Source organism: Lampetra planeri, chromosome 38, assembly GCF_965212315.1.
Source record: "Lampetra planeri chromosome 38, kcLamPlan1.2.h2, whole genome shotgun sequence".
Classification (NCBI taxonomy): Eukaryota; Metazoa; Chordata; class Hyperoartia; order Petromyzontiformes; family Petromyzontidae; genus Lampetra; species Lampetra planeri.
Window position 1 is genome coordinate 10,331,236 of NC_136144.1, and position 26,305 is coordinate 10,357,540.

At 47.9% G+C, this 26,305-nt stretch overlaps 1 protein-coding gene across 1 annotated transcript in view; it reads left to right on the forward strand.

Annotated features, from left to right (window-relative positions):
• The window catches only part of CFAP54 (cilia and flagella associated protein 54), a 73,963-nt gene that overhangs the window by 24,996 nt on the left and 22,662 nt on the right, over positions 1-26,305 (forward strand). The window contains exons 19-44 of the mRNA XM_078612349.1: positions 1,420-1,506; positions 1,929-2,053; positions 2,849-3,016; positions 3,734-3,826; positions 4,319-4,504; positions 5,149-5,267; positions 6,147-6,282; positions 6,874-7,032; positions 7,437-7,559; positions 8,319-8,477; positions 9,053-9,167; positions 9,680-9,769; positions 10,500-10,626; positions 11,722-11,836; positions 12,810-12,886; positions 13,271-13,370; positions 14,351-14,472; positions 14,963-15,123; positions 15,419-15,681; positions 17,635-17,868; positions 18,843-19,030; positions 20,012-20,147; positions 20,876-20,984; positions 21,758-21,913; positions 23,920-24,132; positions 25,237-25,324. Of these exons, the coding sequence (XP_078468475.1) occupies positions 1,420-1,506; positions 1,929-2,053; positions 2,849-3,016; positions 3,734-3,826; positions 4,319-4,504; positions 5,149-5,267; positions 6,147-6,282; positions 6,874-7,032; positions 7,437-7,559; positions 8,319-8,477; positions 9,053-9,167; positions 9,680-9,769; positions 10,500-10,626; positions 11,722-11,836; positions 12,810-12,886; positions 13,271-13,370; positions 14,351-14,472; positions 14,963-15,123; positions 15,419-15,681; positions 17,635-17,868; positions 18,843-19,030; positions 20,012-20,147; positions 20,876-20,984; positions 21,758-21,913; positions 23,920-24,132; positions 25,237-25,324 (3,649 nt within the window). The remainder of the gene's footprint in view (positions 1-1,419; positions 1,507-1,928; positions 2,054-2,848; positions 3,017-3,733; positions 3,827-4,318; positions 4,505-5,148; positions 5,268-6,146; positions 6,283-6,873; positions 7,033-7,436; positions 7,560-8,318; positions 8,478-9,052; positions 9,168-9,679; positions 9,770-10,499; positions 10,627-11,721; positions 11,837-12,809; positions 12,887-13,270; positions 13,371-14,350; positions 14,473-14,962; positions 15,124-15,418; positions 15,682-17,634; positions 17,869-18,842; positions 19,031-20,011; positions 20,148-20,875; positions 20,985-21,757; positions 21,914-23,919; positions 24,133-25,236; positions 25,325-26,305) is intronic.

Genomic DNA, 26,305 nt, shown 5'->3' on the forward strand with positions numbered 1-26,305 from the left:
CATCGGTCCATCTTGCTGTGCGTACCGCCGCCAAGAAGCGGCAGGCGAACGCGCTCCAGTCCCCACCGACGGAAAATTCTTTAACTGTTGTAAGGTGGCGACTCCGACTCCTCTTCCCGCCGTCTTCCAATGGTGGTGGTTGTGATGGCAAATTCAAAATGGCGTCGGCCCGCGGCGTGGCCAAGATGGCGGTTTGGCGCCACGGAGCGCGCAAAATGGCGGCCTCTTGCCGCGTGGGCAATGGCGGCGGCAGGACAGGCAACGTGGCGGCCCGCGGAGCACCACTTGCATCATCCATCGTCCCTGGCGCGACGAGATGGCATAGATGCGCCAGGACGTCCTTAAGTGCCTCCAGTTGTACCGCCATCGCTTGCCATCGTTGATCCGCGTCTGATGATGTCGACGGACCCGCCACCGCGCCAACATCCTCCACTCCCGTTCCCGTGGTCGCCTCAGCCGGGCTCTCCTCCACCACCCCAACAGGATCCGCGGTTGGAGGGAGTTCGTCGTCGTCGGACGAAGAAGCCGATGCAGGCGCCGGATTAACTTTCTTCCTCACTTGTTTCGACATGCCGTTGCACTTCCGACACCAGTGTAATAAACGACTGGACCACGATGTCTGGCTCAGTGTCCTTTATTATTCGGTTCGTGCTGTACACCCACACGGCTGTCTTTACTCTGTAGCTTCTCCACGGTGCTGACTCCAATGTCGGCCCGATCCACAACAGCAGCTCCGCTGCTGTTTCTCTCACACAGCCCCCCTTGGCTGTACTCTCTGCTGCTCTTCTCCCTCCGCAGCTCTCACAGCTTCTTGCTCTCTCTCTCTCTCTCCGCAGCTCCTCCTGGCAGCCACACCGCTGCCTCTAACACGCAGCCCTCCTGGCTGTCTCCTCCCCAGCTGCACACCACTCCGCAGCTTCCTCTTATCTTCGGGGTTGGCTCCCGATGGCCGTCGGCGCCCCCCCTCTCCACACTTGCCCGCGTGGCCTCACTCTTTTCCGCTCCCACCCCGACTGCCTTCCCCTTCCGGTTTACCCGCTTAAAGCCCCGAACCTTCCCCCCACGTCACATGACTCCACCCCCCGTGACGTCACCTCCGGAAGGTCGCTTACGCCCGCATTACATTTGTATAAACGGCAGAGATATTTGGTATTGCATTGGCCGACTGATGTCTAAACCGGTTACTCAAACGTTTGGTTGGAGAAATTAGCCACCCCCTGTAAGCGGGTGCACGTGCCGGTTTTCCCAATTTGGTAATCCATAACATTAATTTTGCACTGCTACCACCTGCAAGCAAGCCTTTACATCTCCAAGCCTTAGAATGCACCTAGCCTGGTACGAGTGCCCTCATGATATCACCACCAATTTGTTATAGGGGAGTGAAAGGTGCTCACCCTCGCTGTTGTTCGATTTGTGCAGAAGCAGATGGCGGTCAACTCAAAAAGCCGGGGAGAAGTTGCAGAGAGTGCATTCCCAAGCAGCCTGGCACTGATAGCAGCCTCACAGGTACAGAAGCCTACCCTGACACCAAGCACTAAACCATAACGTGGCATGACCACAATCGCTGTGGGAAAGAGTAAGTTAACCCAGGAATATGTTAATTTATATACAACATTGTGGGATGCAATTCGCATGAATGGCACTGTGTAAAATAAAATTACTATTATTACTTTTTTTTATTCTCTGATTGTGGACGAAAGGGGAGGTTTGGCGAAGTGCCCTGAATCTCCGCAAAGTATGGAAGCGCGAGTCACGTATGAATCAGAGACGACTCCCATGACTTAAACAGCTTCACGGAAGCAAATGCATTGTGTATTTAAAGAATTGGGGGAGAGCTCTCCCATTGCGATGTGCGTGGTTGCCTCGTTTTTTTGCTACAGAGCTATGTTGCTAAACGCTCCGCATATGTCTGTGATGGTAAACCACAGAGGAAGATGTTCTAGCAACAGTCGGACGCAATCCCTTATCCAAGGCAGCGTTCATCATGCAGAAAGCCCTACTCGAGGCTTCTGCTCCTGCCAAGGCACCCAGTGAAGTCGCTAAGATGTTGGAGGTGAGAGTACAAAGGGTATGACTGTCGAACGTGCGGAAAGTGTGACTGCATTGGGGCCCCGCAGGCTGGAGGGGCCCTCCGAACACGTGGAATATTGGGCAGGGGGCCCTCTTTTCAATTCCTTGTACCAGGCCCCATGACAGTAGCCACGCTCTGCACCGCTGCCCAGTTGCCAGCGCGTGATGTGTACCGTACATTAAAAATCCCGAGTAACCTTTTTTTGCGTAAAAATAAATCAGACTATTGCACCGATTAAACGAAACCATTCATTTTGAACAAGGTTTAACTGATTTTATTATTAACACGTTACAAATTGAACAGTAATATGACTTGGGTTAAGTTTGTGTTTTTTTATCATTTTGGTAACAAAAATGTTCCACTAAAATTGTGTCTTTTTTTTCATACTTCACCGCACTGATCAGTGTGGGCTAGTGAAGGCAGGGGTGCAGGGCTAGTTCAGATATCCCTCCCCACTCATGTTAATCATTGTCAAGAATTGAACCTAGGCCGTAGAGTTTGTAACACAGTGCATTAGCCACTGCACCAATGCTCCACTCCTAAGTAATGGGTGGGGAGTGGTGGCCAAGTGGTTAGTGCCATGAACCCAGAGTCCATGTTCAATTCTCGGCCACTACCCAACATCAGCGGCAAATGATATCTGAACTGACACAGCTTGGTCAGATATGGTCAAACAACTCCCACGACTGACACGCCTTGGGAAGGCCTTCATCCACCCGGGGACTAACAAAGGGCTGAAAACAAACGGTACCTGCGTTGGTCTTACGTGCGCTGTAGGGGGCGGCTGGCCTCATCCGCAAGGCAGAGATGGAGAAGAGCGGTTTTCATCTCCCGGGACGTGGCACGCCCAGGGGTCAGGGGGCCGTGCCACCCCCGCCCCTCCTGCTGCGGTGTGGAGAACGCGGCGCGGTGTTCACCCCTGTGCCCTTCAGCGGCTCACCGCAGGTGCCACTGCTCACACGATCACACGGCACACGAGCTGCGTGTGATCGCACAAGCACGTGAATGCACGAGCATGCACGAGCGCACCTGCACACGTATGTATGTATGCATGTATGTTGATATAATTTCACACCGCACGTAGCCAACCGTGCTAATCAGAGGTGCGGGGGAAGGACAACAAACTAAACACAAAAAGCAGTTCTAAAGTTCTACATATGCCTGGGTGGCAGCTGCATCTGTGAATAAGTGACAAATATATATTAATATGCAAATTATTTGACTGCATGAATGCTTAAATGGATTTGTTGTTATCGCAATCGTCATCACCATCACTACCACCACCACGATAATTGTGACTATAATCATAATAAAAAAAATGTTTTTATCATTCTTGATATTTTGATTGTCTGTATTTCTGTACTATACTGCAATATTTTTTTACATTCCTTATTTGTTTACACCCCAGGTCTCTTTTGAAAGAATAAACCCTTTGGTTATAACGTGTTCATATATGTATTATGCGTGTGTTTTTACAAAACTCACCTTCATATTGTCATCACTATCATCATCATACCTACTAAACCAACAGGAGTCTTCCAGTCTGACTCGGGAATTGAGGACTGTAAGTTATCACAATAATTGCTTGTGCAGGTCCAAATCAGGGCTCTGTTTTGTTGATCGCTCTCTCGGTGACGGCAGCCTTGTCCCACCTCCCCACAGGTGGTGTGGTACCGACTGTTTGGGCGCACGGCCGCGGGACACAACGTGAAAGTGCGGCTCAGTGACTACCACCTGCAGGGCACTGGAGAGGAGGTACAGAGCACAGTGGAGCCCTAACCCGCCAGCGCCAGGCCTCTCAGTTCATGCACGGGCGGACATGGGTTGGCCCAGCTACAACTAGATGTGTAAAGTTACGTAGGACAATCTATTGAAATGTATTCTTGCGCTTACGATAAATACATTTAAATTTGCATGTTAGAATATTTGTTTTATGATTCATGTAAATTAGATACAAATGGTATGCGAATGTTACATTTAGATGAATTGATTGAACAGAACTATACAAAATAGACAAGGGAAAAATGCAAATTCTGACGATATAAATTTTTTTTTAAAATCGAATCATGATCCCAAATCATGACAATTCGTCGAGGAAACATTCCATCATCATTATCATCATGTGTGGCTGCCCGGGGTTTGATATTTGATCTCAGCTGCGTGAGCTCAGAATTTGTGACGCGGCCAATAAGAGCCACCTGAGACGCCTGACCCACCCTCGAAACGTCTCACCGCGAACGCTTACAGGTGCTCGCGGGCGAAGGGTGCCTCCTCCGTGCCGAGGGGCTGCAGCCTAACGAGAAGTACGTGTTCGCGGTGGCGGCATACGCTCGCGACGGCAGCCTGGTGGGGGGCACCATTGGGGAGACCACTCGCCCTATCCTGGCATCGTGCCCCCTGCCCACACTTTTGGCATGGGCCTATCTGGCGCAGGTTTGTCGCACAGCACCCACCCAGCGATGCACTCGACACACTCACACATCAACCGGTCGACTCGCCCACCAACCACTCATATCCATCAACCAGTCTACGAGACCACCAACACACCCACCCATGAGCCAGCCCACCAATAAACTATCCACCAGCCTACTAACCCACTGACACACCTATCCGTCAACAAGTCTGCTCATCCACTGACACTAAACTAACTATTCCCACCAACTTACATAACTCATTAAACAACTCACTAACCCTCCAACACACTTACCCGCTCAATAAACCCATCAACAAACAACGAACACACCAACACACCTACCAAGTAAATACCCAACCCAATCACAAAGCATCCAGCAGACCAACCCTCCTATCTACTAATACCACCCATGCAACTACCTGCCCATAAACACACTTATTCACCTCCCAACCAACAAGACCACCAACCAATCCGAATGCACCGATCAATCAACCCGTTAACCCACATAGCCGCTTCCCTCGGCTAATCCACTGTGGCGTAGCAGTCAAGTCTGTAAGGTTTACGTGTAAAGCAGAGAAACATAGTGACGTTCAAAAATGTTGCCCGACTTTTTAAAGGCCTTCAAGAGTGCTATTGTGGCCGGGGTGGTGTTCTGTTGTTGCAGGTGGCTTTCCAGACGCGATGTTTCACCATCGCGAGGTCAACGTGCACACTGCTCTGGGATCATTTTGTGTCCTCGCCAGAGTCTGAAACTGATTCTGAAGACTCTGTGAAGCGGTGGAGGTAGGCTAAAGCAACCACATTTCTGGGAAGCTCAACCAGGACCAACTTTTATATAGCGGCGTGCACTCAATCACTATCCCGCCCACACAGTGAGTGTTCTTGCAGTTTGTGACATTGACCCTGCCTACTGCCCGTAGGCCGCCCCACCCCAGTCCGCTGCCAACCCGACCTACGACTCAGGTAGCCCTGCCCTTTGCCAACCTCGTGAATTGAGCATGAGGCCTGAAAATATTAACTGGGAGAAAATATCCAATTTTCTCAAATGCTTTGGAACACAGGAACAGCCTTTCTGAACCCAGGACGTTTGGTAGCTTTAAGGTAATCAGAATAATGCTTCAATGCCATGTATTAACCCAGGTAAGTATTAACGAGTCGTAATGCACATTTTCAGGAGGGTGGTCATGCACTGAAATGTTTGTACAGTTACATTAATGAGTGTTTGGCTTTGGATTTGGACAGAAGCCATACGAGAATACTCAAAGGTGCAACCATTCTGTTTGTAGCTACCTTCAGTAACTAGGAATATTACAATACATTGATGCCTCAATTGCAATCAATTGTTACGTTAATGTACAAGTTATGCGTGTATCAATGTATTCTTTATTAAACAGAATAGATAAGCAGACAATATGTCTCCTTCATATATCTGGCACTTTGGGTGGCAGATTTGTGCCAGAAAGGCACCATGTGTTAACCAAAGAGAAATGTACTTGACTTGACTCATTTATTAGAGTAATTTATTACCAGAGGAGAGCCCATCCTGTGGACACAGTACATCTTCCCCATGAGTCCATCCCTCTCTCCCATTCACACTTAACGCACGCACGCTCACTAACAAAACCATACATTCGTGTGGTGTTTGCACTTATGTCTCCATAGGCTGCGGGAGGAGGCAGTGAGTGGGGCGTCGCCCATCCTTCTCAGGCTGTTTGTGTCCAGCGTCTTCATCTCATGTGACGTGACCATGGGGGGTGCATCTGTCTCCTCGGAGAAGCGCGTTCCCCTGCAATGGCAGGTACGGGAAGAGAGTGGTGGTGGTCTTGGTATTGTTGGGTGGCTGTAGAGCAAGTGTGGCATCCCCGCTCGAGCTCTTTGGGTTTGAGGCCACGTTACACGAGGGCATGATTCTTCAACTGGCAGACTGCAGTCCAGATGTGGCCCACGATGGCTCTAGGAGCGTTCCACTGAGAGATATGTGGCTCTCCATTATGAGTAAGATGTAAGATATATAAACGAGAGATAGAGATTATAGAGCTGTAGACAACGTGTATGTTATTGAGAACGTTTATTGGGTATTTTGACTTCTTTTCCAAGCTGTACGGACTTCTTGGTAGAGGTGGGAGGGCCCACACTTTACCACACCACACACGGCCTATAAATCGAGCAACTGTGGTACACCTATTTATACTGCTTCATGAACAGAGGCAGGAGAATGGAAGCAAGTTTCACCATTGTTTCAACTGCCGTACCAGGAAATTGAACCGGCAATCTCTGGATTGCAAATCCAGTGTGCTCATTACACCGTGGCAGCATAGCGCCATCCTTGATGGGCCCTGCTCACTGCCACTGACCTCTGGGCGAGTCCGCCCCTGTGTGATGCCCTCAGAGCGCCCGTCTGGAGGAGTGCGCACGTGTGCTGGTGGCGCTGGAGCTGTGTCATCATCATCTGGACGAGCCGGCGCTGACCTTGCAGGCCGGGGCCACGTGTCACGGGCTTCTGGCGCCTTTCATGTACCACGGCGTGACTTCAAGAGCCGCGGCAAAGGCATGCGTGCACCACACACACATGCACAAATATACACAAAGACAAAGATCCTCCATATAGCCTTGACAGACTGTTGGTGCAAGTGCTGTTAGCGAGCACCTGTTGAAGGCCAGCATGGTACACAAGGGGGTGGGTGGCCAGCACCACACCCGGCCACCTTTGTTTCCCCAGTGTGATGTTGGCCGTGAGCGGGTATCGAACTTGGGTCGCTGGGTTCGTAGCGCAATGCTTTAACCGCTACACTACTGCTTCCCTATATATACACACACACACACAGGTGCACACAATCCACACACATTGGCATAGAGACTCATCTACATGCCTTCCTACTCATTTACCCATGCACTTATCAACAAAACGAAGTTTAATTTTGGTTCGGTTTGTGTACTGTGATGTTTCTTCAGGTACTCTGGTTATGCCTGGATATGATAAAGGCAGTCCCGGCATCTGTCCGTGTGCGCAAGCAAGCGGGCTTCAGTGAGAGTCTCCAGCACATGGTGGCGAAAATGTCACACTACCTGGCCAAGGTGATTGCCACCACCCTTTTGTGGTTATAGGAAAATGATTCCCGCAAGGCATGAGGTTGCCACACGTTCTGATTTTCCCAGGATGTCCTCTTTATGAGGTCGCCGCCTTGGGGAAATTTGGACGGCTTCCTGGGTCAAAAGAGGTATCCTGATGCAATTCTCTGACTCGGCCACCTCATTGTAAAATTATAGGTGTTGCTGTACATCAAGATCAGCCGTACAAGGAATAATTAAAAGTCGCGGTGTTTGTCAGTTGAATAATAATAATGCACCATTCAAGACACTGCATTTACACATCTTTCTCTCTTCCTATGGTATTGTGAGATATTCATCTCATATTATGACATGGGTTTCTGTAACTCAGAGAATGTAATTATGACATTGTAGAAAGTTTACGTATCGATCTTTCTGGTTGTTTATCCATATGTCTGTCTTTCCATCCATTTTTATGTCCATGCATCCATATCTCCATCTATCTATCTACATATTTATTTGTATAAAAAGATGTCTTTGTCTGTCTGTCCATCTCTCAGTGACAGCATTAACTCGGGTACATTTCAGTGTCTGGAGTTCAGTGAGCGATCATAATTATGATTATGATCACCCAGGGACACATGCCAACCACGCTACGCCACTTGTGGGATTCGTGTCGACAATTAAAATTTCATCGAGGTCAATGATTGCTTCCTGTGTGAGGGCGACCCCTCCGAGGTTGGGCTGAGGTGGTCGATTGCTGATGTTTCACCGCACTTTGCACAGGCGCACTGTGAATGGGATGAGCCGGACGTCGCTGGTGATGCCCTGGAATTGGGAAAGCGTCTCCTTCGTGAAGACCTTGATGGCTTGGCCCTGCCCTCGTCTCTCGAGATGCCCAGGGCGACCGACAGGCAGGATGTTGGCAGTAGCACACTGCTGGAGGTCAGGAAAACACTGCAGTCGTGTCTTTATTCATCGGTGTAGATTGTCAAAGAAAGATGCGTATCAATTAATCGATTGCTCTTGTCTTGCAGACACACACCTACATAGCATGTTGTGGGCTGTCCAAAATAAGTTTAAAGCTTCTATAATGAGAAAACATCATTAAAACCATAGCCAGTCTTATATAACCCCTGAGGCCACTGTACTAGAGGCAATAAGATAAATTAATCTCGAGTTGAATCACCACTGCTAATCATGAAAAATCATCGAATCGCGAGGCAGTGGATTGTTACACGTCTCGTTTGATAGCTGGTGGATGAAGGCTTCCCCATGCCGTGTCAGTCATGGGGGTCCTTTTACTGCCACTGGCTAGAGTGGGTCAGTTACGGGAGGGTCCAATGTCACTTGAAATGTCACTTGCCACTGATGTTAGCTGTAGCGTAAAATTGAGCTCAGGTTATCGCGTTCAGAATGCAATGTGCCAACCATTGCACCGTGGCCCCCACTGGTTAGTATGTGTAGTATTATTTATACAAGTTTGTACACACTTTAAAGTGTGATTGGTGTCCTTACAGTCAAGTATCGGAAAAAGACTCACGATTAAAAAGCAGCTGGCACCCAAAGAGGAACGCAACTTTACTGCTGAATTAAACGCATTGGAGGCTTTTGCGCTAAAGATCTCGAAACAAGGTAAGTTGGACTTTAATATTGTGTTCAAAATGTCTCACTCACTAGGTGGTGATGTTGTTGCTGTTGCGTGTGACTCACAAGCGGAAATGTTTGCAGGTTCATATCCTGGTCAGGGCATGAGTCGGTGTTTCAATTCTCTGGAACCATTGAGGAATGCAATGAGTTGTCTTGAGTTGTCGTCCTATGGAATGGCACGAGTGCGCCCTGCCATAGGAATATGGAATTTACGCAAGGAGCTCCATGCTAATTCGAGCAAGGGGACACTTTGGTTGACTTTTAATTATCTCCTACAGTGAGATCCGTCATGTTTTTTATACGTACGAACGCCCCTTGCTCATTCAACTATTGGACGAAGGCCTCCCCTGCCATGTCGTCTGTGGAGATTGTTTAACCATAGTTCACCACGTCTACTCAATGTGTGTTGGGGAAGTGATGAGGAGGAGTCCCAGGGCCGGTTCAGATACCACTCACCACTGAATGTTGTCTCTCCTAATCTCCCATGCCATAACCAGATGTCAAAGCAGATCTCACGGGACTTGAAGATCCAATGGTGCTGCATTCATGTATTGCGAAACTACCTCTTAAGATGGCGCACAAGGAAGGTATTTTCCGACAGGGTTATTCACTCATTAGAATTCCATGTCCGATGTGGATAATCGAGGGGAAAAAATACACAATCAAATGTTTCCAATTGGTGGTTACCTTTGCACTCTGAGTTAGAGTCCTGTGCGGATCTAACCTTTTCACCCGCGACCCGACCCCTTACCTGTGACTACCTGAAGCGACCCAAACCTACAAGCCAATTCCACACTGCTATCTTTCCTGCAACCGCGACCCGACCCCTCAAAAATAATGCAATAATGTTATTCCTGCAGTGTTAAAGCACTTACTGCCATTCAATCTAAAACGCCTCTGCTTCTAAATACAAATTCTGGGAAATATTGAACCACATGTGGGACACAGTACTACAGTACTTACTCTGCTAATAGTGCACACTAGCTGTTATGTGTATCTATGTATCTCTATGTGTGTGTATCAATGTGGTAGTGTAGTGGTGAGCCCACTGCACTATGAACCTTGCGACCTGAGACCTGAACTGGTCTTAGGCCTCCCCGAGGTCGACTCAGCCAGGGATGGCATTGATCATTCCACCCCCTTATTTACCGTGCCAGCCTTCACAAGTGCTCGCTCGTAGCACTTGCTCAAATATCCTGAAAAGGCAAGACGGGTGTTTTTTGTCTTCGTATATGAGAATGGGAGATGGTTTCCGTGCCCTGGAAATGGTGATGTTGATGTTTGTCGGGTGAGTCTTTACGTCTTTGTTGGGCACAGTGATGAAGTTCCACCGACACCCTCGTTTCCTGGAGTTCTTCGTGCATTTGCTCAACCGAGCTCTTTCTGAGGACGCGGTGGAGCTGGCGGTGGAGTGGGGTGAAGACATTCAAGTTTGGCTCATCAGGTCCTGACATCATCATCAGCAGCAGCAACCTCATCTATATTATACAGTCGTCAGGAGCAGCAGCTGTAGTAGCAGCAAGAGAAACATTATTGTCAGGAGCAGCATCAGTAGCAGCAAGGCCATCACTATAAACAGCAGCAGCACATAACCAACAGCACACTTATTGACATAATCACAAAGCATTTGATAATAATACGAATGTCGGTTGAGATTATATTTTTAAGTGGCTGTTATTGCGCTAACTGCCCAACAGGATGTTGCTGTGATGAGAGCGCTTGGCTCACAGCCAGAAGGGCATGAGTTTAATTCCAAATCAGGGGTTGACTCTGCCCATCATCCCCTCTGTGGAGATAATTTACTGTGTATAGTACCACATTGAGAGCTACATTGGCTATGTAGTGGGCAGCAGAGAGCAGCACAGAAAAATCCACTGTTCTGTGCATTTATGCTCCCCGCCTTCACCAACCTGCACTGACCAGCATGGCGAAAGTGTGGTCAAAATACATTCCTGCGGAGGGAGCTGGTAGGAACGTTGGGTTGCTCGGTCAATGGCCAGGGTCAACGGTGGCGTGGTGTATTCCGCAAATATGCCCGACTGTGAGGGCGGGCACAAACCGGCGTGAGTAGGTTAAACGTTGAGTTTTATAAGGGCACCACGGGATGACCAGCCTCTCCCCACCCAGCCCCACTCCTCCCACCCCCCACCCAGCCCCACCCTCCCCACCCACCCAGCCCCTCCCCACCCAGCCCCTCCCCACCCTCCCCACCCAGCCCCTCCCCACCCCACCCTCCCCTTCCCACCCTCCCCTCCCCTCCCAGCCCCTCCCTGCACGACGGACGGACACAATAATCCCCTGTGGGCTGGTGTAACCAGGAGGTTCCTACCAGTACCAGGAGGTTCCTACCAGTACCAGGAGGTTCCTACCAGTACCAGGAAGTTCCTACCAGTATAACTCCCCTCAACCCACGTGGCGTGGGGGAAGTGCCTCACCGTGATTATGTGCACACAGGGGGCACGGTCCCGTTGCTCGTCTGAGCAGCGACACTCCGTGGCGTTCTTGACTTTGCTCCTCTGCTGTGTTTTTTTAATTGCAGACGGAATGAATTGATTCTCGGCCTCAAACCAGAGCTGGAGAAGATGACAGGGCTTATCAGAGTGGGCACGGATGATCCAAGGAAACAGGCCAGTATCATTGCCGACTACCACAAGGTGTCTCCCCACTCATCGTTTGTTCATTCTTACTGTCATCCCAGGCCATATTGGCCTTTTGTTGGTGTGGAAATGTAAAGTTCATGCAAGCGCTTCTAAGTACAGTAAAACCTTGGATTGCGAGTAACTTGGTCTGCGAGTGTTTTGCTAGACGAGCAAAATTTTAAAATAAATATTAATTTGATAAACGAGCGAGGTCTTGCAATACGAGTAGTACGTGTATACGCTTTGTCTGCCGAGTGTCACGTGATCACAACTGATATACGAGTGCTTTCATATACGAGTGCTTTGGATTACAAACACGTTTCCGGAAGGAATTATGCTCGCAATCCAAGGTTTTACTGTACAGGCTCAGCGTAGCCTGTTGCTGTACTCTGTAGTGTATTATGTATCAATTAGAGTCAACCCAAATTTTTATTTACACTCATAAAATATACCGTGTGTATTAAACTCTATACGAAAGGTAAATAGTTTAACTATAATTTCATATAGTTTTAATGATTTTGCTCACATATAATTCCTTTAATGGCATTTGTCATTCATGATGTCATCCAGCAGTAGATTGATCATGACTGATGATGTAACATTGGAATATATATTAGTCTATCAGAGTAGCTACTCTAAAGAAGAGCCATTGCGCGTCACATTCAGTCATTGTATATTGTTTCTATTATAAGACATGGACAATGACAAACATGAAAAAAAAGTGTTTTTCTTCTCTTCTTACTAAACATCCCGGCCATCTGAGTCAACTTCCTTTCAGCTTGTCTGAGATGTGTACCACGCACGGATTCTTCCTCAACTTTCCATGTCTGATCTGATCAAGTCTTGTGATCCCTTAGCTTCACATCACCATCCTCATGTCTGCGGGGCACAACATATGCTCCTCCCTTATCGTCTTATACGATTGCCGGTCTCGCAGAACATGTGATGAACGAAAGAATGCTCAGTGCTGTCTCCTGTCTGCCGGTAGAGCCTGGAGCCTCAGCTCACAAGCAGATCCACCGTGGCCCCAAAGAGATCAGTCCCAGGGAAATTGTCGAGGCAGAGGTGAGGGTCGCGGATCGCGGTTCACGTTCAATATCAGGTGCAACGTAAAACACCAGATTCGTTGCATCTTGAAGAAAGGGCAGATGTTTCCCTATTCACGTTTCTTGATTTGACCTTTGATTGAGTAAGATAACTCAGCAGCAACCCTCCAATGTTGCTTATGACTGCCATTAAATAATGATCAACCTCTTCGACGGATAATTATTAAGGTGCGCCAATTAAACCACACACAATGTAGTGGCCACGCACAATTGCGATGGCGTGCACACCATGAGCGGTTGACGTGCGCGGTCGACGGCGCGCAAAAGCGTACCGTTGTTGCGTTCACAAAAGCGGCAACGTCATCTCTCCTCCCCTGACCCATATCGCTCGCCTCATCGCAAGGGAGAGCAAAAAGCAGCACGAGAAGAAAGCTCTGGAGCAGCTGACAGGAGCGCTCACGAGCTTCATTCGACCGCTCATCCGTCGCCAGCGACTCCGCCAGGTCAGTCCGACCCTCCCAACTCAAAACAGGCATTCGGCCTGAAAGACATGAGATGCTTCCACTCGTTCGTTCTTTCATTCATTTGAATGCAACTTGAATAATAAACAACAAAACAATGTGATGGTTAGAAGGCCTACCCACGCAGTGTCGGTCGTGGGGGTTGTTTGACCATACTTCACCACGCTGGTCGGTGCACGGTGGTCAAGAGATGATCTAGAGCCAGTTCCTATACCGCTCGCAGAGTATCAATCACAGCAGCACTGCTCCACCACAAGGCGACATTTAATTATCAGTAAAATACATTTTAAATTAATAAGCTTTTGTTCAGAAGCTCACATTGACCAAGCAATGAGTAAAAAAAAACACGTGAAGGGATAGGTTTGAGATGCAGTTGCTTTTAGATGCTCTCTCAATCCAAATGTTATTGTATTTTTATTATTATGACTGTGTCTGGGACACTGATCCAGCACCGCTGAATACCTGGGCTTGAACGCAGTCAGCCACCACCTAAACAAGTAGCTAGTGTAGTGCGTAAACTTTTTATGATGACACCACCTCCTCACGTACTGTGCTGGTGGTGATTGGGACTCGCTAACAGTACTTATTCCAGCAGCCTCTGCGGCTACGTGGAGGATCTTTGTCTAAAGCTACCAAATGTTCTGGTTTGGCCAGAAGAGTTCCAGCTTCAGAAGAGTTGCCCTGGTGTCCTCAACCATTGGCGATCATTTAAATTTTTACCCATTTTTGACATTTCTGTGCTCTTTCTTGACTCGTGATATTGGCAACTCGTGGAGCCTGAATAGTGGGAGTGGTTGGCCCAGGAGTAAGCAGTAGAAGAGTGAGGAGGCCACTCACTGTTGGCAGGGTGAGCGATTGAGCGGGCATGGCTATGTGATAATGGGAGGGGCTGCATGCGTCCTTGTTGAGCCCATGTGTCCCAGTTGTCTTTCCGTGTTTGTGTCACGTGCCTCGTATTGCAGGTGTGTACAAAGGAGTGTCTCTGGCGGAGTCGGTTTAACCAGCTGCTGGGCTGGTGTCACCTCACTCTCTTCCTGCGCAAGCGCGAATGGGTGCAGAGACACAACAAACCGGGGCTCTGGAGGTGAGCGATCCTCATTTCCTTGCACTTTTCTGCGCTTGTTTACGTCGCTATCAAAACCAATTGGTCGCGTTTTTTCTCAACAGGGGAACTCATGGGCGCTGTCCAAACTTCACTAAGTCAACTTGTTTTCTGTACCCTGCCACCTAACTACACACCTACCCGCATGCTTAGCTGCCTACCAATTACGTAACCTGCATATCTACCTACCTGCTGAACCTACCTACATACTATCCTACATACATATTCCTGCCTACCTACTTATATCTACTTTCCACCTCCATGTATACATACCCACCCACCATCCCACCTTCCTGTCTACATGCATACCGAATTGCCTACTTTCCTCCCTACGAATCCAGTTCTTCAGCCATACAGACAGGATTTTAACGCACATAGTAACTAACATCCGCACGATCCGCTAACCTTGCCGGAAAAACGCCGGACCACGGTGTTGGACCACAGCAAAGACAACGGCGCTCTGTGCTTACAGCGACGCAGCCGTGGACTCCAACGTCTTCTCGCTGGAGGCGTCAGGGGTCGTGGTGGCGATGCCGGAAGTCCCAGCCTCGGCTCGAGATGGCACCAAGGAGACAGAAGTCACCAGGGTGGTGACGGCGCAAAAGTCCGCGTCCTCCCAACGCCGCGTTCTGGGTGCCGTAACCACTGTTTCCTGCCCTTGTCCCCAAATTTTGTCCCGATTGTGTGATCGGAATCGCTCGCGTCATGAGACAAGGCATCAATAGAATAGTGTAATGCTTCGTGATTAAAATCGGCCCACGGAAGGAGATATATCACACAATCTATAAAATTGTCACTGGTGTTGGCCATGAGCGAGAATCGGACGCGGGTCACCGGGTTTGCAGCGCAGCGCGCTAACCACACACACTTGGCCATATTCCCACCTTAATGAGCGTTCTACGCCTGGCGCCATGTGTGTTGAGAGCAGCCATGATGAAGGTCGCTGGCAGTAACGGAGGGAGCGATGACGAACACGATGATGACGACGACGATGACGACGACGACTGTGATGGTGGCGGCGACGGCGGCGGGAGCGGCAGGTCAGGATCCAGCTCCGCGGACTCGTCGCACGGAGAGGCGAGGTCCAAGAGAACTCGGAGGAGCGCCGGAAAGGATGACGATCCCGGGGCTTCGCTCGTCGAGCTGACGGAGCGCCTCACGGCGGCCTGCACGCACCTCCGCAGGGCCGTTGTGAGTATCTCCATGCCCCCTGTCCTCTCTGTACGAACCGTTACATGCTGACCCTGTGCGATCAGATCTGAAAGAAAATCAAGAAGCTAATTTGTTCAAAAAAACACGTTACAGAGTAGATGCAGAGCATAAAATGCCATGTCCTGTGGGGATGTCATTTAAAGGTGGTTAGGTTCATTGCAACAGGATATAGGAGCAACGTCAACAAAACTACAATTTGCATTCTTATCGCATCTTATTAAGATGTTGTTGTGCACGAAACTGCATTGTGGGATTATTTATGTTATAGTGAGAGACATAAGTAGAGGAAAGAAAGGAAGCTCTTGAGCCCAGACAAGGAGGCCATCACACTGCGGGCTGGAGGAAGGAAGTTCCAGACTACGAGGGCAGCAGAGAGAATTAGCAACCACCCACTTGGTGAAGGTTGACTGGGGGGTGGGCAGGGAGCATCGAGGGATTGGAGTGAAGTGGAGTGAGATGTGAGGTCGGGGTTTGTGAGGGGAGGAGAGCGAGGTGAGAGGAGAGTCAGACAGGGTCGTGTCATGGTGGCGAGATGTTAACTACTTCACCTGGTATGCAGGAGGTCTTGGGTTCGATCCCGACCCTGACGCCTGTATATTTGGAGTTTCAAGTTCTCCCCTTCGTCACCTGGATTTTCCTCCGGGTCATCTGATTTTCACCTCCACATTTAGAAACATGCGTTTTGAGTATTTGGCTGCTATACATTTCCGCACGATAAGCCACTTTGTTTCACAATCATTTGCGGCCAGGTCGCTTCTGAAAAAGAGCTATATATCTTCTTGGTTCTTTCGGTAAAGTCACGTAGAAGGGAAGTAATAAAATAATAAAAATAAAACATAATAAAATAAAATAATTTTCACGACGTTTCGGCTACAACGCAAGCAGCCGTCTTCAGGTGAAGAATGAGACACTGCCAAGCTAGGAGCTTATATATAAGCTGGGTTGGAGGTGGAAGAAGAGCGCCTTAACAAAAAAAATGTGCATATCAATAGGAATTTAGCATATTCATGGGAAATGCGTAGGAGGTGGGCGGGGGGGTTTCAAAGTCATATTATGCCAATGCATTATGCAGGATCAACAGCACCAAGGGAGGGTGCAGGGAGTAGCATTAACAAAGGAAAGGAATGTTAATAGTATGTAGCTGCAGTCACTAAACAACCACGTAGAAAACTAAAGTATAAACTACATAAAAAACTAAAGTATAAACTGCATAGCATCATCAGTATACTCACTATACTCTACAATAAGCTGAGTTACTAACAGCAAGCAATACATTACAATTCTACGTCGCAAAAATTATATAATATGCTTCCATCTAAACTTTATTCTCTTACATCACACGAGCATACACCGTATTATATACTGCAATAGATAAACCCAACATTAAATTATATACTGTATTGCTATAAACCACCCTAACCCTAATTTTGAAGATGGCGAGTGTGATCCTGAAATTGATCTGGAATGGGATTTTTAGTCAGTGGAGGCATTCGAGTATCGGTGTGATGTGGTCTCATTTATGGGTGCGGGTGAGAAGTCAGTGGAATTCTAGATCATCCGGAGTGTCTGAATGAGATCAAAATTAATCAATACAAATATTAGTTTCCATTCTCATCTAATCTAGATGTATATAGCGCTTCATCAAGGAGCTTTAAATCAATTATAAAATTGATGATGATTTGAAATTAAGAATTGAGTTATTGTAAGTGGTGGTGGACTTTTGATGACAGTAAAACAAGGGGAATTGATAAGGAGGGGTTGGGATAGGCCTGGTCGTAGTTGGGGGGGGGGGGGTGACAGAAATCTTTGGGGGCTGAAAAGTAATGAGGCATCGTTACATCGAGAAGACAAAGGGGGTCTTCGAGGCGCACGAGCCAGGAGGGGGAAGGGGGCCACCATTGACCCTGGCAGCTGCGTGCGCGCGTGTCCCAGGTGCTCGCTCACCGGGGCGGTCACCGCTCCCTGCTGTGGGACGTGAGCCGCTCACTCCTGGACTGCGTGCGCTCCTCCCACGAGTCCCAGCGGCTGGAGGGAGATGACGGCGGTGGCGGCGGTAGCGCTGGTCACGTGCCGGCGAGGACCCAGCGAGAGGTCATCTGGTTTCCCCTCTTCCTGGCCGCCGACTCGATGCTGGATCGAGTCACGCGGACGCAAGGACGACCCAAAGTACGTTGCAGAGCTGGCGTCAACCACGGCCCGTCTGTGGTGGGGTTGGGTTGGGTCTTTTTGGCATTGGCTGGGTGCTTTCGGTGTTACTTGAGATATACCGAAGAATTATTCCTGATGCCAAAGTCAAAGCAAAAAGAAAAAGTTATCATGCATCACAGGATGCATTATAACTGTACTTTTGTTTTCCCATGCATGGTAGATGAAGACTATACATGATGGTGAATAAAGCATCGTATTATGTATGTAGAACACTTCTGAATGAGCACCTCATGCCATGTGTGCTATAGTTTGATGTTGGTTGGGAGCATCCTGTGCAGTATATGTGGAAGCATTGCACAGTGCAACTGGATTTGGTTGCACTGTCCTATGATGCACACTGTGTACCCAAACAGTACACAGGCTCATATCTGCTTAGCTTTTGAGATTTGACGAAATAGAGTGCATTCTGAGTGATGTGATCATCATCTCTTGCATCTGTAAATCTCAATAAAATTATGAATCAGAGCTGCTTCATTACGGAAAACGCAACCCAACAATTCCAACAGCTTCCCTCTGGACAGCAAGAGGGCAGTATCGCAAATCTAGAGTTGTACCGCACTGTACTTCTGTTTTCCCATGTCCAGGGGTCGGCAACCAAAACAACAAGAAGAGACATTTTTTTTAGAATTTGGTAACAAACTCAAGATTTCAAGAACCGCAATGCATGTGAATTCGAGACGGTCCTCGATAAACAACGTCCCGAAACAGTCCTGATAGAGCTGCATGCAGCCGACCCTTGCCCATGCCTGTGCTCCCCACATTCGCCAATCTGCACTGACCATTTTGGTAAAGTATGGCCAAATAACTCCTATGACCCGCTTGGCATGGGGAAACCATCATCCAGCAGGGGATTGACAAAAACATGTATACGTGTATAACTGCAGATATCTCAGATTTATTTAACTTCACTTTTATTTCTCCGCCTCTTTAAGGACAACACTGTGGACGAGGAGCAAGACTACGATGACGATGATGGCAAAGGTTTAGAGGGAGGCGATGCCGAGAGGACAGCCATGATGGACCTCCGATCGCTGGTTCTGCGGGCTCTGGAAACTCTTCATCGGCAGTGCAAGTGGGAGCACCTGGCTCATCTTGCGCTGCGTTTCAACGATCTCACACGGTGTGCATGCGGGCCAGATTTCACCAAAGTTTGCGTCCTCGCAACTCCGAGAATAGTGTTTTTTTGGTTCATTTACATTTTTTGTAACAAAAAAGATCCCCAGTTATATCCAGATTTTATCGTCGCTGTCATGTAATGGGACGAAGAATCCATTGTTATCGCTTGCAGAACTGTGCCATTCTTCGTGTTATCGAGAACGGCCCACTAAAGCTGATATCCCAGAGCTACAGATGAGATCCCTTCGAGTGACCTCTGGTGCGCTAGTCAAGGACATACATTTCCCAGCTGTATGAGTACAGATAGTAGCGTTCCTATCTCTGCCACCTGGTCAACGTTCGCAGGCCGCGTCCTAATACGAGAGTGTTTGAATGCCCAATTCGAATTTTTGTCTATGAACTATGTCAGTAAAATTATTTTAATTAATTGTGTAGTGAATGGGGCATGGTAATCGCGTGCGATATTTTTAGAGGGTGACTTTGGGGAGTAATTGTCATGCTGATGCTAACACGCGTACTCTGAAAAATGACTTTAATCTAAACACCCTCATGTAATGTGTTCACAAGTTATTTCCCAAATGAGCTTTTGAGGTCGTGATGCAATTGTGTGAAGGAATATCCTTTGGAACAGCACCGTTTGGCAGACCATTTGGCGCCATGGTGGCGAGATGTTAACTTCGTCGCCTGGTATACAGGAGATCGTGGGTTCAATCCCGACTCTGATGCCTGCATATTTGGAGTTTGCGTGTTCTCCCCGTGGTTCCGTAGCAGCATTTGTCCCTCCACATTTAAAATCAACATGCGTTTAAAGTATTTGGCTGCTATAAATTTCCACATGATAAGCCACTTCGTTGAGCTATCATTTGTGACCAGGTCGCTTCTGAAAAAGAAGCTAATAGCTCAGCGAGCCTTACCTGGTAAAATAAATTAGTCAAATAATTGTTTAGGCGACATTTAGGAAATCCGCCACTTACCACGCGTGCAGGAATCGTCACGCGGAGCAGGTGACACCGCTGCTCGTTCACGCACAGTGGCGCTTGCTGGAGCGGGTCAGAGACAGTGGCGGCCCCGAACCACCACAGCCCCACCTCCTCCTCGCCGAGCAGCAGGGCGGACAGAAGGTGGTCACCCCTCGGCTGCATCTTCACAGGGCCATGTTACCTTAGCCGTGTGGTGGTGGCTACGCACGTGGCTGTCTGTGATCCAGTGCTGTGGAGGCAGCAGCAAGGGTTGGTGGAACACCGCACAAATGTTGTCAAACTCCGTTACCTTGGGCATCAAGGAGGTGCTGTACCCTGGCTCTCCAGGAGAAGGTGGTATATGTATGTTGAACTTCTTTCACACCGTACGTAGCCAACTGAGCTAATCTGAGGTTGCGGACTAATTGGACTTTTCTCCATCTGTTTCCATTTGTATGGGGATAGAGTGTTGTCCCCTCGCACGCGTGTTTTTTCTGCGGGTTCTTCGGTTTCCTCCCATGTGTATAAACACCAGTCATTAATTCCTATTCCCGTTCCAATCGTAGTTCACTTCTTAATAAATGCAGCATTTAAATCATTATTTCTACGTGTATGTGACAACGTTTGGATAGTGTCTTGAGATGCAGTCACCTTCAGATGCTTAATATATCCAATTCGTATCGTAAAAATTGTGTTGTTCACTATTCAATCCCATTCACAAGCCATTGAGTGAAGATGTAAATTTTTAAAAGCAAAGGAGCGTTTTGTTGTCACCAAAGCAGCCAGGGTGAGCAGTGGTGCAGCGTTAAGCACACTGTGCTATGAACCTGGTTGCCTTAGTTTGATTCCCAGGCAAAGCCAACAGGTGTGTCTCTCTGGTTGGGTTTCAGAGCATGAGCCACAACTTCGTTGGAGAGCAGCCGATTGTGGCAACCATGTCCAGAGACTCCATTGAGCCAGGGATGCTCATTGACCCAGCTGGACGCAACTTATATGCAGGTAACACAGGATGTGGTCACACCTCAAACACTGAGATTTCCCACACTTAGATATTATTTTTATTTCAGCAGGAAGGACCCAATGAGCTGTTCGGCTCTATTTCATGGATGTCCTGCGACGGTACAGATGTATGTATAGCCTTTAACAGCCTGTTGGGGCAAGTAGCTGTTCGCTAGCACCTCTGAAGGTCACACTTCACACAAACACACCCACAAAGACAAAGATTTCCCATTTAGACACATCGACTTAAGAAGCAAGTACATATATTGACCACTTTGCCAATGCAAGCAAACTCTGCACTAGTTTTCATATCTCATCAACAGAGCCAGGCCTGTTAAACAAATGCTATTTTGGAACCAGATGGGCTTGGAAAGAATACTCCATCTAAACAATGCAGCCTTGTTCAACGCAATTGGTTGGAAAGCCAGTAGGCCGATGGACTATAAAGACTTATTTTATTTATGTAGAGACACAGAATGGAGTTTTGCAAATATATATACTTTTACCCATAATGCTCCACGACAACCAACGCATAGTGAGTTTGTATATAAAGAGGAAGACATAGATGGTGGGGCACTCTCAGGGCAGAAATTAATGGTTGCGTGTGCCAACCATGCTGCAGCTGCTGGATCTGACCGAGAGTAGAAAGCGTCAGTGCGGTGGCATCAACATCTCCGGGTACGATGACATCGTGTTCTTCAGATTTTCATCTCAATAAAGATCGACCGATTGATTGATTGACTGGTCGTCGTCTGCTCTGTGTTCGCGTGCAGGAGGGTTGCGTGCGCGCCAGCTCGCATGCGTCCCTCTCCACATCGACGATACCCTGCGTCGCTTCCGCGAGTCTCTCTCCCGCCGCCCGTATGCCCACCGAGCCCTCGCTCACTGCCGCCGCCTGCTCGCACTCTTCCTGGCGTCGGCTCTCGGTGGTAAACACCTCAGATGGGGCAGAACAAAGGATGACGAATGACATCGCAGGGATGTTGTTAGTGAGGTTCAAGATAAGATTTCTCGTAACTCTTGAGAAAATTGTAGAGTTACGACGTTGGGCGTTTGTAAAGCTACGAGAAATAGTACGGGTGCTCCAGACCACTCGTAAGTTCATCTTCTTGGTTCTTTCGGTAAAGTCACGTAGAAGGGAAGTAATAAAATAATAAAAATAAAACATAATAAAATTATTCTCACGACGTTTCGGCCACAACGCAAGCAGCCGTCCTCAGGTGAAAACCAGGTCCGTCGAGGCGACAGAGTCTGAATGAAACAGCACACGAGCTTGGAGCATATATATAAGCTGGGCGCCTTGACAAAGGAATTTGCATATCAAGAGGAATTTAGCATATTTATGGGAAATGCAGGAATGTGATTAGTACTACATATGCATGTGCATTATGCAGGATTAACAGCATCAAAGGGAGCTGCAGTTTCTGCTGCTGCTGCAGTTTCTGCTGCTGCAGTTGCTGCTGCTGCAGTTGCTGCTGCTGCAGTTGCTGCCTTATCCATTTAATATAACACTATGTATTATTCTACCCACCCTAATGTGTATCACACTGCTATATATTTACTATACAATTACGACACCATACATTACTCTGCACACTGCACCATGCCAGTGAGTGGAACGCGGTCTGAAAGTCAACGTAAACGTGAACACAATCAGTTAAGATCCGAAATGGTTTATTACGTCATTCCAATGATTGCTAAGCCAGAATCCATCTTCTCGGTTGAAATTGTCTCTGTGTTTGTATATGTGGATCGCCTCATGAACGAATCTCTCGTGATAGCCAGATGGCTTGCAGAGAACCTCTGTCTTGGAGAAGTCAATGTCATGTGGCAGATCACTGTTACAATTCAGTTAATGGATAAGGCAGCAACTGCAGCAGCAGCAACTGCAGCAGCAGCAACTGCAGCAGCAGCAACTGCAGCAGCAGCAACTGCAGCAGCAGAAACTGCAGCAGCAGCAGAAACTGCAGCTCCCTTTGATGCTGTTAATCCTGCATAATGCACATGCATATGTAGTACTAATCACATTCCTGCATTTCCCATAAATATGCTAAATTCCTCTTGATATGCAAATTCCTTTGTCAAGGCGCCCAGCTTATATATATGCTCCAAGCTCGTGTGCTGTTTCATTCAGACTCTGTCGCCTCGACGGACCTGGTTTTCACCTGAGGACGGCTGCTTGCGTTGTGGCCGAAACGTCGTGAGAATAATTTTATTATGTTTTATTTTTATTATTTTATTACTTCCCTTCTACGTGACTTTACCGAAAGAACCAAGAAGATGAATCCCTGCAGTCACGAAAGCTTTAAATCAAAATTCACTCGTAAGTTGATGATAATTTATACAAATTCATAGCATTAAATAGTGAATCAGCCACAGACCGGCTGAACTACACGTATTTATGACGTCATGCCAGCCACGTTTGGTGCTCGTTGATGTCTTCCTGGCTGATGTGTGGGAGCGATAACGTTTCCCTAGCATCCATTCTTACAAGAGTGAGAGTTATGATCTCACTACGACTTCCTCTTTATCTTGATCTATCCATTTTTTGTATTATTGAATGGTGGAAGATGCCTACTGATTTGAAATATGGCCCTTTGCCATTCTACTTCTGGATGAGGGCCTTCCCACGCATTGTGAGTAATGAAGGTTATTTGACCATGTTTCACTACGATGATAAGTGCGGGTTCGATAAGGTGGGGAGGAGCATAGAAGTACAGTACAATGGAGTTTTATGTACTTATCTCTGTTGCCCACCACCTAGCCTCACGGCTATTCATGGTGATCGATCATCCAAGGGCTATGCAGGCTCATTCCAGCTTAGCTGCCAAAATCTGACGTGACATGACAATATCGGGCGCATTCCGGGTGACTTGGTGTGTCTCAGAATGCCGGTGTGACACACAGACACGTCACACTGCCCTCTCGGGTGCAGGAGGAGCGGTGGCAGACCGGCGAGGCGAGGGCAGGACATCCGTGCGCGCGTCGGGCCTCACGGTGGCGTTTCGGCTTCCGGCTACGCATAGCCATGACCCCAGCCCGCCCGACCTGGCGAGTCGAGACTTCTCCTCGGCCGAAGACGTGGAGTGGCCTCCCCTTCCGCGGGCGCAGATCAACATCGTGATTTCCGCCTACACCAAAACCGTGGGTGAGCCCTCACTGCCCGTACCAAGGGAGCTGCATTTATCCAGCAGCCACATCAAGTTAAATTCTGGTAGTGGGTTGTAATGAGCTCATAGTTTTAGAGGGTGCCGCCGTGGCGCGATGTTGACTCCCTCGCCTTGTATGCAGGAGGTCGTGGGTTCGATGCCGACCCTAACACTTGTACATTCGGAGTTGGCATATTCTCCCAGTGATCAAATGGATTTTCCTCCGCATCCTCCGTTTTTTTCCTCGACATTTACAAACAAGCGTTTTGAGTATTTCACTGCTGCTAGAAATTTCCACGCGATAAGCCACTTCGTTGAGCTATCATTTGTGATAGCCAAGTCGCTTTTGAAAAAGAGCTACATAGCTCAGTGGGCCTCACCTGGTAAAATGTTAATAGGAAAAATAGTGAAATAGCCCAGTTACGAATGGTTGCACAAAACCCACCCCAACACCCCACCCCCCCTGCATAATATTGAATTTGGCTCAGCACATAGTTCGTCAAAATTCCAGCTCTCAGAATTCTAAATGTGCAGTTGCCTGTTGTGCGACGAACATTACCCTCATAGAGCAGAGCAGGCGCGAAAGTGCTGCCTTCTGTCGTGTGGACCAAGTCACTTGAAAGCATCTTCAGAGGTAGCTCTGATATTCGCTTCTGTGGGCCACTCTCTAACGTGAAGGGTCGCACTGCTCTGTGAGAGATCAGATTGCCATACTTGGTGTCTTTCACGATGGCGATAGCACAATCGGAATTGTGGAAAAATAAATGTTTTTCAGGACGCATGCCATGGCCATTGCCACGGAATCATGCAACTCACGCATGCAGCTTCATGTTCCCATGGATGTTTCTGGTCAAACATTTATTCGCAAAGTCAAATCCCATTACCAATCAGAGGCTCCCTCGATAGACTGGCTTGGCAGCTGTCCGTAGTGTTTTTGGCGTTGTGCACTATGTGTTGTTTGGCATGATGTCCGACGTTTTGCTCTACTTGCTGGGAGTTTCTTCACGAACTGTCGGACTTCATGTCCAAAAACACACGGCAGACATCTTAGAGCTGCGCAGACTTTGGCAGCGTGTTTATTTTAACCTGTGCCACATTTGCAGAGCTACTTGAGTCGGACAAGCAGCAGAGGTTGAGAGCGCATGCGCTGCATGAGCTGGGGAATCTGCACTACCACTCTGGCAACACCAGGTACCACATGGCTCCCACAGCGCCCCTCCACACGTGACAAGCTCCCAGAGATACTAGCACACGGCCTATTATCGGTCAAACATTCATATCATAAATAGACTCCTAAGTCAGTCACAGGTATATTGCTGTACATGTACAGCTCCTTATGAATCTACTGCTGGACGAGGGCTTCCCCACACTGTGTGGTTTGTGGGGTTATTTGACCATACTTCTCCACGGTGGTCAGTGGAGGTTTGTGAAAGCAGGGAGCAAAGATGGTACAGTACAACAGTGGATTTTGCCGCAATGCCCTCTGATGCCCACCATACAGCTGCCTATGACAGCCTGGCGTGCATTGTGATTACTCATTTAACCGTTATCCGGCCTGACGTATACCTGGTGATTTGGTCATAGCGTCTCTCAATAGGCTCCTTAATTACAAATATCGTGTCCAAATGCCAGCTAATGGCCGAGTCGCCTTTGAAAAAGAGAAGCTTAGTTCAATGGAATTTACACGGGAAATAAACTTCAGAAATTTCTGATAATTTTACGCGAGAAAAATATTGTTTTATTCACGATGTAAATTTACCAGGTAAATAATAGTCTTTTTTTTGTATGTAATTATAGCAGCCTAGTAATCTAAACGCATACAGTTGTGACCCGCAGGAAACAAAATAGTTCTTGATCATGGCGATCATAGTGATGATGATTTTGGTGATGGTTGTGGCATCGATGATTGTTTAGGTATATATTTTAAAAGTTTTCTCGTACGGCTGTGATGATCATGATGAACATACCGCTGTGGATGACGATGCGGATAGCAGTGGTGGTTAGGCTACTGCTCCCAGTGCCGCACCTTTGACAGAGATGATTATGATATTAATGTTGTAGCTGACGATGATGTTGCTGCTGCTGTCTCTAATGATCATGATGATATTCACAATAATGATGATCCTACTATAGCTGCTGCTGGTGATGACGATCATAATGATAATAATGATG